General features: G+C 31.1%; 1 protein-coding gene across 4 annotated transcripts in view; it reads left to right on the top strand.

Moving 5' to 3' along the window:
- Positions 1–9,279, top strand: part of LOC100159868 (carbonic anhydrase-related protein 10) — a 124,520-nt gene extending 115,241 nt beyond the window's left edge. For 3 of the 4 annotated variants that reach the window (XM_029487621.1, XM_029487623.1, XM_003245626.4), the window contains exons 10-12: positions 1,441–1,486; positions 5,238–5,280; positions 8,053–9,279. In XM_029487621.1, coding sequence (XP_029343481.1) covers positions 1,441–1,486; positions 5,238–5,275 — 84 coding nt within the window. In that variant the 3' untranslated portion in view covers positions 5,276–5,280; positions 8,053–9,279. The remainder of the gene's footprint in view (positions 1–1,440; positions 1,487–5,237; positions 5,281–8,052) is intronic. The other variant, XM_029487622.1, reaches the window with a different exon arrangement.
- The last annotated feature ends 6,315 nt before the right edge of the window (positions 9,280–15,594 follow it).

Raw genomic sequence — 15,594 nt, 5'->3', positions numbered from 1 at the left:
ATTTTTAATATTTTTCATCTGCCTTTGAAACAATATACTAGGAGCCTTCTATTAAATTTTCAAGCTTTTTTATCCAACAAATAAAATTTTATTGATATTTTTAGAAAAAAAACTAAAAAAAAATGGAAAATAAAAATGTCCGTAAAGAGCTCAAAATACATCAAAATATTTTGAAAATGTTATGGTGTATAGAAGATGCTAAGATAAACAATCAGTCAAAATTTCATGTATCTACGGTAATTTTTTTTAAAGTTACACCAAAAACCAAATTCAATTTTGTGAAAAATCGATTTTGCGTAAAAATTCCCGTTTTTCCTTAATTTTTCTTTTGTTTTTCCCGGCGCTTTTGAAAACCACTGGGAAATTTAAATTTTGACCTCCCCAATGCACCAACGATATTCACTTTCCCATCGAACGAGATACTGAAGTCGAAAATCGAAGCATTATTTCGACTACTTATCGTGTACACAGACACAAAAATAAAAAAAAAAAATAAAAAATAAAAAAAAAATAAAAAAAAAACACACATCATTGTAAAATCAATACATTCATCGTTTCACTCAGAATCTAAAAGCATATCAACCTATAATAATATTATATTATAAAGATCGTATAGAATTAGGTACATTGATTATTTTTATAAAGATAATATGAGACATTTAAGACATATACAATATTAGAATAATATAATAGTATGTAATACGCTAATATATCATTGAAGACACCGATTTTGTCAACGCTTACGATAGGTATTTAAACTGTTGCGCGGCAGCTTAAACTTTCGATGACGATGGAATCATTTGGCACGTATGACCTCGTATTAAAATAACTATAATATAGGTATTTTAATATTGAATTTTGGAAAATTTCGTAAACCTGACCAAAAGTGTAATTTTTTGTTTGGGAAGTTCCTTGAACAATATCAGCTATTCCACCGCTACGTGTAAAAATTCTAAAAATTAATTTCCAGTCGATTTAAATTCACAGGCCAACAGCAGTGCTTGTGCAGAGCTTTGATATCACTTATCACACTTTTCGTTCCAACAACAAATTAAAAAGTACTTACACGTGGGTTTGTATTATGAACAAAACAGTAATCCCCCGAAAAAAGCTCTGACACTGTTTATGTATCATACGGTACTAAATAAACAGTAAAAGCGTACGATTTGAATCTTCCAACTATCTGTCGTATACGTCATAATATTATTATACCGAGTGTATCACTAAGACGTAACTATGAATTCAAAGGTAATTTCAATATAAAGTAAATTGTCAGTACCTACTTTTCCCGGTACACGGAGCATTTACCAACTCGACGCAGCCGCTGTCATATTGGTATTATAATACCACAAGCAGCCAGCTATAAATGTTTTTTTATGTTATTGTGTGTCTGTCTTTACCATTTTTGTTTTTCTATAACAGACTTGTACCTTGTTTCAGGGTAAGACTTGCAAGCTGAACATGCACAAAAACATGTACTACAAAGGTGAGTGGACATAAATTCGTTTTGAATGTATTATATATTATTATTTTGTAAGATTATACCACAATGTCATATGGTTTCAAGGAACGTACTCGCGTATTGTATAATAATATTATTATGCTCATCTATTAGTACGCTTTTGAGTCACAAACGTGGTTTTTTATTCAACGTTTATAATTTTCTTTACGTCACATCTCTCGAGTGTCACTCGTCATAACGCAAAGGTATTATAATACTACTTATATTATTCATGCTAGCTTCATGCGTTAAAAATTTCTTATTTGGATGTTTCATATTTTCGTTTCTTGGCAAGTTCGTTTCACTTTTACAAAATTTTCCGTTCGTCCATCCGCTATAACAGCGAAGGCTGAAAACAAAACGATGAAACGTCATTTCTGTTCAAGTCTTATTCCGTCTCACGTTACAATTCACTATATCGTGATGTACATATATTACCTATATACTACACAAATATTGATCTTACTGCATTCCAGGGATTAAAACGAACTCAATCACTGATGCATTTTTCCAGCACCCCCACCTCCGACTTTTTGATTCAAACCAAGGGCTTTCGTTTGTGCTGCGTTTCTGGTGGGTTTTGCTTAAGTTTCATAATTTTTGCAGCAATTCCTAATGATGATCCATTATTAGTAATAAACTACTAAAGGTTTTTAGTGAGGGAGCTATGAAACAACTTGTCAACGATAGTATCAAGCAAAAAGTACCAATAGGAATATAGGATCTCTATTTTTAACATTAAAGATTTAGAAATGTATAAAAAAAAAAATGTTTTCTAACATTTCTAAATTTTCTTAATTTAATTTATAGGTACTTGTTGCAAATATAGTTGATACTTTTCTGTACTTGACAACTTTTCCCGGCAGATGTATAGTTCATTAGGGGTTGCAGCACAAACGAAAGCACTTGGTTCGTATCCGAAATTCAGAGTTGGGTGTGCCGCGGAAGTTAATTTCTCATCAATCACCAAAAATAATCTACGTTATCGTAATGGTCTTGTCCGCTTTATATATATAATATTATAATGTTTATAAATATAATATAATAATATACGCCATAATATACGCGCGTATGAAATAGCGTCTGTGATTTATCGAGACGTAATTATTATTATTTACATAGAGCTATATTATACTTTGCTGTACTATCGCTGCAGTGTTGTTTACTACCCCGTTTCCCTGGTCGAAAGCTTCGGAAAACTTTTACCGCAATACCTCTACTCGTTATTATCGTTATTAACGTAATTTCACGACGACCGCCGCCACGATCATTATTAGTATTATTATTATAAGCAACGCCGCCGTTGCAAGGACCCAAAGTTGCACGCAGGTACGACGTGTCATTATCGAACGTCTTTAATGACAATTTATTCGTGCGGGAAACGAGGAGACCCGTCGACCCGATATACCGCGGGTTAAGTACGCCGTCGCGGTTTCGTTCAATTATTTCGCCGGAATTAGACGTTTTAAAAGCGAAATTTACGGTTACCGCGGCATAATATCATTACCGCTATACACGGTGGACTATGTACAATACATATAATATAATAATATAACTTACGCCGCGAGCCGTATATAGGTATAATAATATAATATGTATATATACATGTAAGTACGGTTACTATAGATCCCCTTCTGCTTTAACCAACGTCCGGCAGCCTCTCGCGGTACACCCCAACACAAACACCGATAATATTATTTCGATACGCGCGACCGTATAAATTATTATCAAACAAAACTTGACCCGACTAAGCCGGACTTAGCGAGACACGGTCGCGCTGCACACGCCCCGTCGTCCCATCCGTCACAAAGTGATACCCGAGAGCAAATCGTATCAATTCTCCTGCCCCCCCCCCCCCCCCGCAATCTGCAGTACCTATATAATATAATAATAATATGTTATACCCGAAATTACTTTTTAGACTACCTACGTATATGTTCTTATATATTATAATGTATAGAGGGGCATACACCGTTCGGTATTATTATTATTATTATTGTTATACGATGCCGCGTTGGCGAGACCTGCAGCAAAGTTTTGACTTAAGCCGCACCGGCGAGATTTATTATACGTTTTGGCTTAGAATCGTGAATCGACTGCACCAGAGATGAGAGGTACTCACTATCACATACATATAGAGGCATTCCGCCGCACCCCTTTCTCTGTGGTCTTCGCTCGACGGACGGCGCCCGCAGTTTTTAACCCTTTAAAATCCGCGTCAGACACCTTTCGACTTACGACACGATCGACACCATCGTGGGCGAACTTACAAATCAGTGCCGCCGTCAGACTATAATACTTTCGAGCTCTCCTCTCCGCGAGGTTCGACTTTCCGATGAGACTATAATATTATTATCTACGTGATGAACGACGTCCTAAACAACTAAAAGTAGACAAATCATCGAGTCGATTACGTCACGACGATAGTAGCTTATACTCGAAAAAAAACCATATTATATACAGTAAAACTTCCGTTAACGGTCACCTCTATAGGACGGTTACTTCTATGTAACGGTCAATTTTTTTGATCCCATCGAGTGTATCCTAGTGTTATTCTACCTCTGTAGGACGGGCACCTCTAAATAGCGGTCATTATTTACAATCCCTTCGGTGACCTTTATATGGAATTTCTACTGTGATATTATTTTTGTGGCAGAGACGTCTTATCTATGAAAACGACTTATTATCTACTACACGTACGCGTGCCGATACTTTCGATAATAATATATTATACAAACGTTTAAGTACGTTTTCCCATTCCCAGCGCATTAGCATTTTCAAATTCATTTTTGCAACTTTTAGTATGTATTTGCACGGCTATAGTCTATTGAAAACTGTTCGTTCACAAAACCATTTTTATAATAATTCGCATTTTCTAATTCACATTTTTTAATTTCCTATAGTTATTATGTAATAACTTTTTTATCGTTTTTTATTCAGTTATGACCATAGAGCTTATAAAGTGCACGTATTCAATCCCTTAACAAGACGATCACTGAAAATAATATAATAGTAATAATATAATAATCGCGCGATGCGGATTGCTGTTGAACGTTAAAAAATTAGAAAAATTAGATGCATTTTATATTTTTTTATACTCCGCGCGTGTTGTACAAACTTTTTTTTACCACTCGCTCATAAAAAATTCAAAGGTTGAAAAATTCTTTGAATACAAATATTGCCCGGCAGAACTTTGTCCCATCGCGGTCGTTAACTTTTTTCTTTTCTCGTTTTTTTCCCCTATTTTATTTAGTCTTCTCCACCTCCCGTAGTCGCTCTCCGTAACCTTTCCGTCGGTCGTACATTCGCAGTTGTTTAATCTACTCGGTGTTGTCAACGCTTCTCACGTCCCGGAATAATAATAATAATAATAATACAAAAAAAAAAAACAAATAAAAAATAAAAGTAAATAAAATTGACTCTATTCAATTTATTCGGCGCGCTCATATACACTTCCAGTGCATGTATAGTCACTGCAAATTTCTTGACGCCCCGAGAAATATTATTATTGGCATTTTTTCCTCACGGTCGGAAAAAAAGATGATGCAGACATGTACCTATATAGAGTTACGTATAGTAGCGGAAATTATGCATCACTCGAATGTAATTCGCCCTCGCTTCATTTTTCCACTTCTCCGTCTTCTCCTTTTTTCTGTCCTATTCTCTCTCTTTCTATTATTGTTATAATTTAAATCATCATCGGCATCGTTTTTTTTTTGTTTTTTTTTTGTTTCAGCCAACGATTGGACATCGGATTCGTTGTACCAGATATAACTTTGGTAAACTATATTATTGTATATTATGTCAATCGTTTTTTCGCGGCAAAGGCGATAGTTTTATCAGTACATAGTGCCTTGAAATACTATCGAACATAAATTCGTTGGGCTCCGGGCGTTTTAGGGTAAAAAAAATTCGATCGTCCAAAACTCCCTGAAACGAAAATATAAATATAATATTTTAATAAAAAAAATATGTCTTGTATAATAAGCTATCTATACACGTGTGTATGATAGATTCCTATTTTACGGACCAGACGCACGCAGTCGGTCACGAATCACGATCGTATAAATCGTCGGTAGTTGGGAGGGATAGAGGTCGAGTTGGTAGATGGCAAACAGCAAAGACCGATTGAGCAATCGAATGGTGTATAGGTAAATGTTTTTCACGGTTTCCGTGTATTTTTTTTTTAAATTAAATACAACTACTTACCTATAAGTAGTTTATATTCTCGCTGATTATGCAACAACGATACAATTTATACCTCACCAACAATAGACGTGTAAAAAATGTGTTGGACGTACTCTTGCTTGAAACTTATTGCTTGCTTACGTTTTATACCTAATACGTGGCAGGTATATTGATAAAATAACATTGGCGTCTATTTCGTCAGGCTCGCATCGGCACATTCATTTTATTTCACATTCGTCAATCATGATGATGGTGGTGTTCTTATATTATATATTATTATTAATGTTTTGTATTTATTTATTTATTTGTTTATTTGTTGATTGACTTTAATTTAGGGTATTTTGAAATAATAATATATAATATAAATTTATAAATGTATTAATTCCTATATAGGTAGTAGCAGGTGGAGTTATTTTGGGCTTATTTGTACATGCACATTTTTGGCACGAAAAAAATCCATGAGATATTCTACTTAATGTATAGTTAGTGCAGTGGTTAGTGATTGGGAGATGTGTATAGACAATTAGCAAGATTGTATGTATGATCTACCCCAACATGTATTCAGTCATGCCACGGCTGTTTCCAGAAGGTTTTCATTTCATGCTCCTCCCAAAAAAAAATTCATTATATTTATTTTAATTATCAAATATAATTTTTGCTGTTATTCAACCCCCTCCCTCCATGTTATGGTTAGTTATACGTTGCTATATTCTTACGAGTAAGATCGTTTGATAAATTAAAAATACTACCCGACCATAAAATAAAAAAGTATACCTACAATTAACATTGTATTACCAAGGACATTTTATAATTTTAATTAAGTATATCACTTTAACTATTTTTTACAAAATTTTAGATTCTGAGCGGTGCAAGGAAGCTTGTAGATTTACAATGATGTTTATTTTTTTTTATCCTGTAAACACAATTTCTACCACAAGGGGTGCTTTGATTTCAACATAATATAGGATCTTTTAGAAAATTAGATAAAGATGGTACCTATTTTAGAGAGGTCATTTTCGATTTTCTCAATAGTTTTTTAACACCACGGAAAAAACCAACAACGTAAAACAATTTTTTATCTAACGCTTTGTTTATCACCATAGAAACGAATAAAATTTAAAAATTACCTAATACACTATCCCGTTCAAAATTTACTTCCACCACCGCTGACCTACTCCGTCCCGCTGCACTTACCCGCTTTTTATATTCTATAATATTGTAATAATATTTTTTATAACATTTGTGTGTGAAATATTTGCACGGGTTATGTACAGCTAGTTGTAACCTTTTGAATTTCTGATAAATCTTCCGGGGCAAAATATTTAAATAATATGTACATATATAATAATTATAGTCTACACAATTCGGTATAAATGACTATCGACGATATTGTCTCGTCATCCGGTCCGTACAAAAAATTTAAAAAAAAAGGGTTTCCGTCCGTCCATTCTGTTGCAACTGTTTGATGCGCAACAACAACGGTGATAATACTAATTTACCTGCGACCCCCCCTTCCTCAAAAGTTATAATAATAATATATTATGTATGTACACCACTATATAACGAGGGTGTATTATAATAATATACGCATACGTATACCGGGTATATTATGGTACAATATTATTGGCTATTTATTATATTTGGTATTAGCGTATACACACTTTATTTGAATAATATTATTAATAATAATAATCGTATCATTCGTGTACGATTCGGAGAGCTAGTTTGTACTCGTTAAGCTGATTCGTGTGATGTGCCTATATAATATTATCCGATGTAAACGAGGCTCGTTTTAGATACGTAGTCAAACAGTAAAATTAATATTATTATTATAATTATTATCAGTACGCGTTGGACATAAATCGTTAAGTTTTGACAAATCTACAAGTCACTTTACTTGGCTTCCTGAATTATATTTTATTGATATCTTCATCATGTTTTTAAACAGAATGACTAATTATTAGGTACTTATTAGATATAAGTAATGAGTATTATAATTTATATACCCATGTAGGCCATAATAATTATCATTAATAAGGCTAGTGCATCATAATTAAAGGTACTTCTATAAGTTACTTTAATCATGTAAAAAAATAGCTCTAAAATTGACCAAAACCTAGTTTCATGACCTGGCTTATATTACTATGTACATTTATTATACATAATATTATTATTATCTATACGTATATTATATACGTAAAGTACGTACAATAATGATACTCCCGTGATACGATTAATCGACCACTTGCAGTCATTATTTCGTAATGTCAATATTGAATAATTATGTTTGCAATAAATTATATTATATTTTGATTTAATATGGTTTTTATTATTATTATTATTTTTTTTTTTTAATATTCTAGTTTTCACCGGCGGTTTTTGATATTATGATAAGGCTTTCTGCAGAACCGTCGTCGTCGTCTCCCGTACCGTTTCTTCCGGCTTCCGACGGTTCGACCGGAACAGCACATTGTCAGCGACGGTTTCCTCGACACCAAACAACGGACGGTACCGGTCTAGGACCGAACAAAAATACATGCCGCAAACCATGACAACAATGTTATATTATCATTCCTTCATAATATTTAGTAATACTTATCGTTAGTTACCTGTTAGTGGTCGCCTCTATCTATAATATAAAATAGTATTATCGTGCACGACGACTCGTCTGGTGTTGACGACGGTGATGGGCTGATGGAATGATGGGGGGGGGGGGGGTTATCAACTGTGTTCGTAAAATATTTTGTTATTATTATTATTATAATTATGGTTATCGTCGTAGTCATCGTCGTGTCGTCGTGGTCGTTTAAATTACGTTCAATAATATATATTTTGTATTGTTGTTTTATCACCGTTCGTAAATATTAATGTACATATTATTATTATATACAAACGTATAACAATTATTATTATTATTATTATTACTATGCTACGATATTATATTATTATGTAAATTGATTTACTATTTACGATTTATGTTGTACGATATATATATATATAATAATATATTTAGAGAATAGTTTGTAATAATATTGTACCGCCATAATAATATATTATATTATTATTATTATTATTACTATTATTATTAACCTGTGCGAAACGCGACGGCGAATAATGCTAAAACAATCGCACTGACGGAAACTATACCGAATACATTATAACGCGATATTATAATAATATTATTATGTAAAACATAGCTGGCGTGTGTATACGCCGGTTCAACCACGATAATATTATATTAATAAGTGTGTACAACTGTTATTGTCTGCCTTCCCCCTGGATATAATTGTTTTATACAGGTGGTTATTGTAAAATAATCATAATCGCCGAAATAATAATATGTCCCCGAAGAAAATAATATGCAATTATTAATACATCGATCGTTGTCAACCGCGTTTTTAATAACGTACACAAAACAATATTATTATATTATATTACAACTAAATTTTACTCGACAGTGTGGTGTGGGCACTGTTACGCGTGTCATGTACCTATATTATATAATTATTATTGTATAACACGATATTAGTAATGAATATTGTGTAGCTTCGACGCAAAAGCTAATAAACTGTAAATTGTAATTCGCAAAATACGAATGTTTTCAGTTATAATATTGTCATGTATTATTTAGGTGCCTAAACCAACGACGATTCCCGTCCACATTATGTACCTACGTGTAATACTGTAATGTGACATTTCAAGCTATTGTTATAATTATTATACGTTGTCAGTAGGAGACAACTAAGAGTTTTATCGATCTGATTTATCAGTTGTTTCCGATCGACGGTGTCACGGAAAACCTATAGGAAAACCACCCCACACGACTGTGGGCCCGACGTACAGTGTTGTGTAAATACGATACAGTATCTAATAATAATATAATTATGTTTCACGATAATGACGTGACCTTTCGGTATCCATACCAAATCATGTCATATCACTGAACATGAAACATGAAATAAAATATTATGACGACTACGGACGATACCGTGCGAAATGGCAATGAAGTAAGTACTTACACGCATAAAATAATTATGTTTTTTCAGTTACCATTTTTCGTTTTACAAACAGAGAGTTATTATTTTATTTATTGTCGTCGTTATATGAACGTACCTACATTATTTTATTTTTTTAGCCGAATATGAAATCGTATAACGATATCTACTCGGTGTTACTTCCACAAAGTACCTACCTCCTACTGCACACCCATCACCCGTATAAAATAAATTACAAGTGAAAAAACACTAAATCATTACATACTATTATTCATTGTTTAAAATTGATAAATTTCAACATATATATTACGTTATCTTGCATTCAAAAAAGATTAAGATTTAATTAATTTTAATTTTCTATAAAGAAACTACAAGCACACCGAGAAGACCTCGTGTGGAGATTCATTAGGCATTAAGCACGATGTCTTATCTGTTTTAATATTAAGATAATATTTGACTGTGAAAAAACGAGCAAATTAATTTAATATAATCATACTTCACGATGAAAAATACAGTCCCATTGTTTGGCATTGTCTAATTACAGATAATTTCAAATTTATAAATTATACAATATATTTTTACTTTGGTCATAATATCATATTGACCCATATGTAAGTATTGGTAAATTCAATGATTGTATAGGTTGTATTCATTCGATCTACCAATTAAAACAAAAACAAATTATGGGCATAATCCATATCATAATTTTACTTGTAGAATATGTTCTTTGCCCGTGTTGCAATTTTCTGTTGTTATTGATAAATCATAAATAACTTAAAAATACTACTTAGGCAGCTATACTGTATCAGATATGGTGAACTATCATGTAGGCACCACGCTTGATTTTTACTCAAAATAAGTTTGTTTTTCTCTCTACAACGCAATGCCGCCATTATGTGTTAAAAACGCCTGCCAAGTCAGAAATCGGCATGTAATTTTCTTGATTTTTAATTTTTAGAAATACATTAACTAAAATCACATCCAAGCGGAATAACAATTTGAATCCAGAAAAATGTCGGTGTTAACAGCCTCACAAAAAATTATTTTCATTTAGTAAGATGGATCTTCGAAACCAGAAAGCGGATCTTGTTGTTTTGGGTTTTGTTAGATTCACATTTACTTGGAGAAGTGCAGTGAAGATTTTCAAAACTTTACCTTTAATAGTAAATTCATTACGGAACCTTAAAAAAAAAATTAAAACACATTTTATTGGACGATTTTTGATGGTTTTCAGCTTTTCAGTTTTGTAATGAATTAACGATTGAAGATAAAGTTCTGAAAATTTTCATTGCACTTTTCCTAGCTAATTTGAATCTAACAAGACCCCAAACAACAAAATCCATTCTCCAGATACGGAAATCTACCTCGCTAAATGAAAATCTAGCAAAAAATAACTTCTTTTTTTTTCTAATTGAGAAAAATTAAATAATTTTTAAAAATTTTTAATACCACATTTTATATCTACTTCGTGATCCCTTTTATTGAGTTATCAACCAACTTTCTAGCTATCATATTTTAGGAGAAAAATTAAAAAAATAGAAATTTTGGGACTGTTTACGCCAACGTTTTTATGGATTCGTTATACCGCTTGGGTGTAATATCAAATCTCTCTCATTAATATTTTATATTCAAGCTAGCTAAATTACCCACCTACTCATCATTACTGGGTTACATTTTTATTATTTTCCTATTTAACACAAATTTTTGACGTTTTAAAAATTCAGACTTTTCATTTCAATTACCATGGTTACTTGATTACAAATCAAGAGAGTAAAAAATGTTTAGGTGAAAACAACTTTTTAGGACATCATGTTCTTAAACCTTTATAGTACCTATAGTTAATTTCTATACAAATAAACTATAAAAGAACGCGCGTGTTATATAAACCTAATGTATGTATATAGCTACCATCAGAAGAAGTATATACTTCAAATCTGTATAATCTGGATTTAGTTATAAATAATGGTTCAGTATTTTATTTTATTCCAAAACGTTTTAATTCCATGTAAATTTCAATTTTATAATCGCTCTATTAAAAAAAAAAAAAATCAAAATTATTAAACAATATACCTACACGTCAAGTCGGTGAACTCGGCTCTCGTCTGTTTGCTTGAATCAAATATACAGCGACTGATCTACTAAGTACTCTCAACTGCAGTCTCTCCCCTCTGTTATCCTTCATTTTTTAAATATCTGATTTTTTATTCTCAAGACTGCATTTTCAAAAACTTAATTGGTTTTTTTTATTCCGTTAAAAATAAATGTTCAGTGCGGATAAAAACTTTATTGTCCAATGATAACTACCTGTTTTTGCAATAAATTAATAAGCAAATTATGTTTTTAAAGTTTTGTTGTCTCAAAACAGAAATTAAAATGAGTAATTTCTAAACTCTAGTATATGAATCCACTAATTTATGCCTGGCATGTTAGATTAATAGATTTATATAAGTAAGTACAATCATGCATAGATTCAAGTTCAAACATGGATCGATATAAATAATTTATTCATTAAATGATAAAAGTTGAGATGAACAAACAATAACTGTTTATGTAGATATATTTAAGACGTTATACCTATTATAATTATTTTCTGAAGCATGATTGTAAACAAAAAAAAAAAAAAAACAGATTACCATCTAAATATTATATCGAGTGATTTAATATTCTGAATTCGATATTATTATATTGTAATATAATAATATTCCACTACTTAAATTCATTGTAATATAATATATTATAATGAAAATCTTGAGAAGAATGTTGTAAATTGAAAAACTATTTTTCATTGTACGCGTATACATTTTTAATATGATTAATATAATTGGATTGGTTATTGCGAAGTACCTGGGTAATAACTTTTTTTATTATTATTATTTATTACTATATGGGTAAAAGTATTTACCTGATCTGACTAATAATACTATTCTATGCTAGTATTTTTTTTTTTTATTCGTTGTATTAAATTGTATAACCGGTCTGGTTGCTTATATATACACTAAGTTATAAGTTTATACACGGTTCTCGAACTTTTAACAGCTATTTACCTTTATTAGTGTAAAAAGTATGAATGTATGCGCTTGTCGACAGGAGTTCAATATATTTTAGATCCGTAGTAAATCTATTCATCCGCAGTTATGTGTATAATATGTCGTTATTGTATTAAACGTATTATATGTGTATATTATATAGGCGAGCTAGTGAGATAAATGTTAATAAATTACACGTGAAAGAGTGAAATATATCAATATTAGAAAAAATGGTAAAATAATTATTTGAGTTTTGAATGACCTACATAACAACACAACAAGACTTAGATTAACACAATTTTATACGATCCACGTGCACTTGCAGTAGGCCATTTATCTAACCACATTCGTTTGTTATTATTCAAAGTCTACAAAAATAATATAATATTAATTATTATTTACTCGTTATTTTTTTAATAATATGTTATTATAAGTAAGTTATCTGATGATACTATTTGTATTTATAATATAAACAATATCAACTATCATACCAAATACACATAGTTTATGTTCAGATAAAAATAATGAATTTACTTAAAATTACTTTTCGATGCGTAAAATAACGCAGAACGCATATCTATAATACTTGTTGAATCGATTCGATATTTTAAAACAAATTATTTGTTCATCCCATATACACGGAATGATGCGTGTACATCTTAATAAAATATTACGATATAGGGACGATATCTGAGTGGAGCTACAAAAAGAAAACGAAAAAAAAAATTGACTGCGTTAACGGACAAAAAATCAGGTAAATCACAATTAATTTAAGTTTCAACAACAGTGTATAATTATTTTATAACAGTTTAGGATTAATAATAAACATTAGGGTATTACATACTTTTGAATCCTTGAGTCATTGCGTAAGTCGATATTATGTAGGGTGGATTAAATTAAATTTATTAGATTAAATGTTTAAATAATTAATGGATATTTTCAATTACATATTATTATTCAATGATTAAGAATATGATAAAATCAGTCGAAAATATACTAAGAATCATCATCATCAATATTCTATGAATTATTTCTAGTAGCCATGGTGTTTTAGGTGTATAACTGTTGAATCATTTTTTTTTATTATTATAAGTGTGAGTGATATTCAATGGACCATATCAAGGGTTATTTTAAAAGAGGAGGTGGCCGGTGGAGAGTTTTTTAGAGCGTACTATCAATTAAATTTAATGTTTATGGTCCTAATATAGACTAGAACCCTGAATCGGATTGTGCACTGTCTCGTACCCAATTTTAAGTATCACTTCCAGCTCATAATCACGGAAACCCTAAATCTATAATAATTATGCAACTAGCCGACTGCGTATAAATACGGTTAAGCAAGCTTGTAGAGTAGGATCCATGTCTACCGTTGTAAATTTTAGGTCTTAAAATGTTATGATTCAACGTCTATATATAGTCACAACATTAACAATTACCACTGGGGTCTATTCCCATATAGCTACAGGTATATTGTTTTCGGGTAGAATATTATAATTGAGTATACAGGGTGTAACAGATAGAACTGACTTTTGGAATAACTTTTGTTCTAATCATTATTTAAATTTTTTTTTTTTGGATATATTCAAAATAGCTAATTTGTGAATCTGATTACAAGAAAAAACATTTATCTAAGTCAAGTAGTTTATTTTTTAAAAGTTTTTAAAATATCAATATTTTTTTGATTAAATGAATTTGGAACGTAATAACTTTTTTCAAAATATTTTTTTGGGAATTTGCTGACATAAATATATTTCTTAAATTATTTACTAATCATATAATTTTAACAATTTTTTTTCTTACGTTTGATTTAGTATCACTTTTTTTTCGTCAGGTCTTTTTGTTACACCTTGTATATTGTATACAATATACATACATATACTCAATGATATAACCCATAATTTATTATTATTATTATTGTATATTCAAATTAATTGTATTCAAATTTATAAGGTAGGTACTGCAATAAATCATTATACTATTATTTACACTTATTAATATGTTTAAACATCACAAAGCATGTTGATTTTATTTATTTAAACTATATAGATACAATGTCCATTCATGCAAATACGGGGTAATACGTAGTTGAAAAACGTAACGTAGTCCGACGAGTGATCGCTGAGTGCATTACAGACATTTGAATTAATATTTACGAAGAGAACAAAAAAAAAGGTTGGCTTACATCGAATTATACAGAATTCGCCCCCTATTATAGTTCTATGCATTAATATACTGAAACAGCCACTGTCTGACGGTAACTATAATTTATTATACGCAGTTTATATTGTTCTAGCATATTCCAGGGACGGATTTAGTCCAGTAGCAAGAGGACAACCCCCTCCCCCTTCTCCACTGGAACTCAGACCTCACGAATACAGAATTCCACGTTAAAAAAATAAAATTTAATCAAATAGTTTAATTTAGATAATTAAATAAATTTAAAAAATGTAATTACAACTAATAGGTAAGAGCTGTAAACTTATATTGTGTTTCGATTGTTTTGGCGTACATTTATAGAAATTTCACCCTACCCAGATCTTAGTTCTGGATCCGTCTCTGCTCAGAATATCAACATTTCAAAAACGTTTATATATCGAGGCAGTGCTTGAAAGTTTGGTTAGATATAGAATATGGGTCTCTCCGTGTTAAGACTCGCAAGTGTACGGAAAGTGTATTTCGTAACAAACAGCAGTGAATTTAGTCGTTTAAATCATTTTGGTGGATCAATGACGCTAAACAAGGACACTTAATCTTTTATTAATTAATTTTTTCTCAGTTTTTGATTTTGTTTATTGCGCGCACGCAACGATTGGGAACCCAGTAAATACTTCGAACTTTGAGGGCAAACTGTCTTACATAATCACGTCTTTGAAATAACTTTTTG

Source organism: Acyrthosiphon pisum, chromosome A1 (assembly GCF_005508785.2).
Source record: "Acyrthosiphon pisum isolate AL4f chromosome A1, pea_aphid_22Mar2018_4r6ur, whole genome shotgun sequence".
NCBI classification, from domain to species: domain Eukaryota; kingdom Metazoa; phylum Arthropoda; class Insecta; order Hemiptera; family Aphididae; genus Acyrthosiphon; species Acyrthosiphon pisum.
This window is presented reverse-complemented; position numbering and strand designations above follow the sequence as displayed.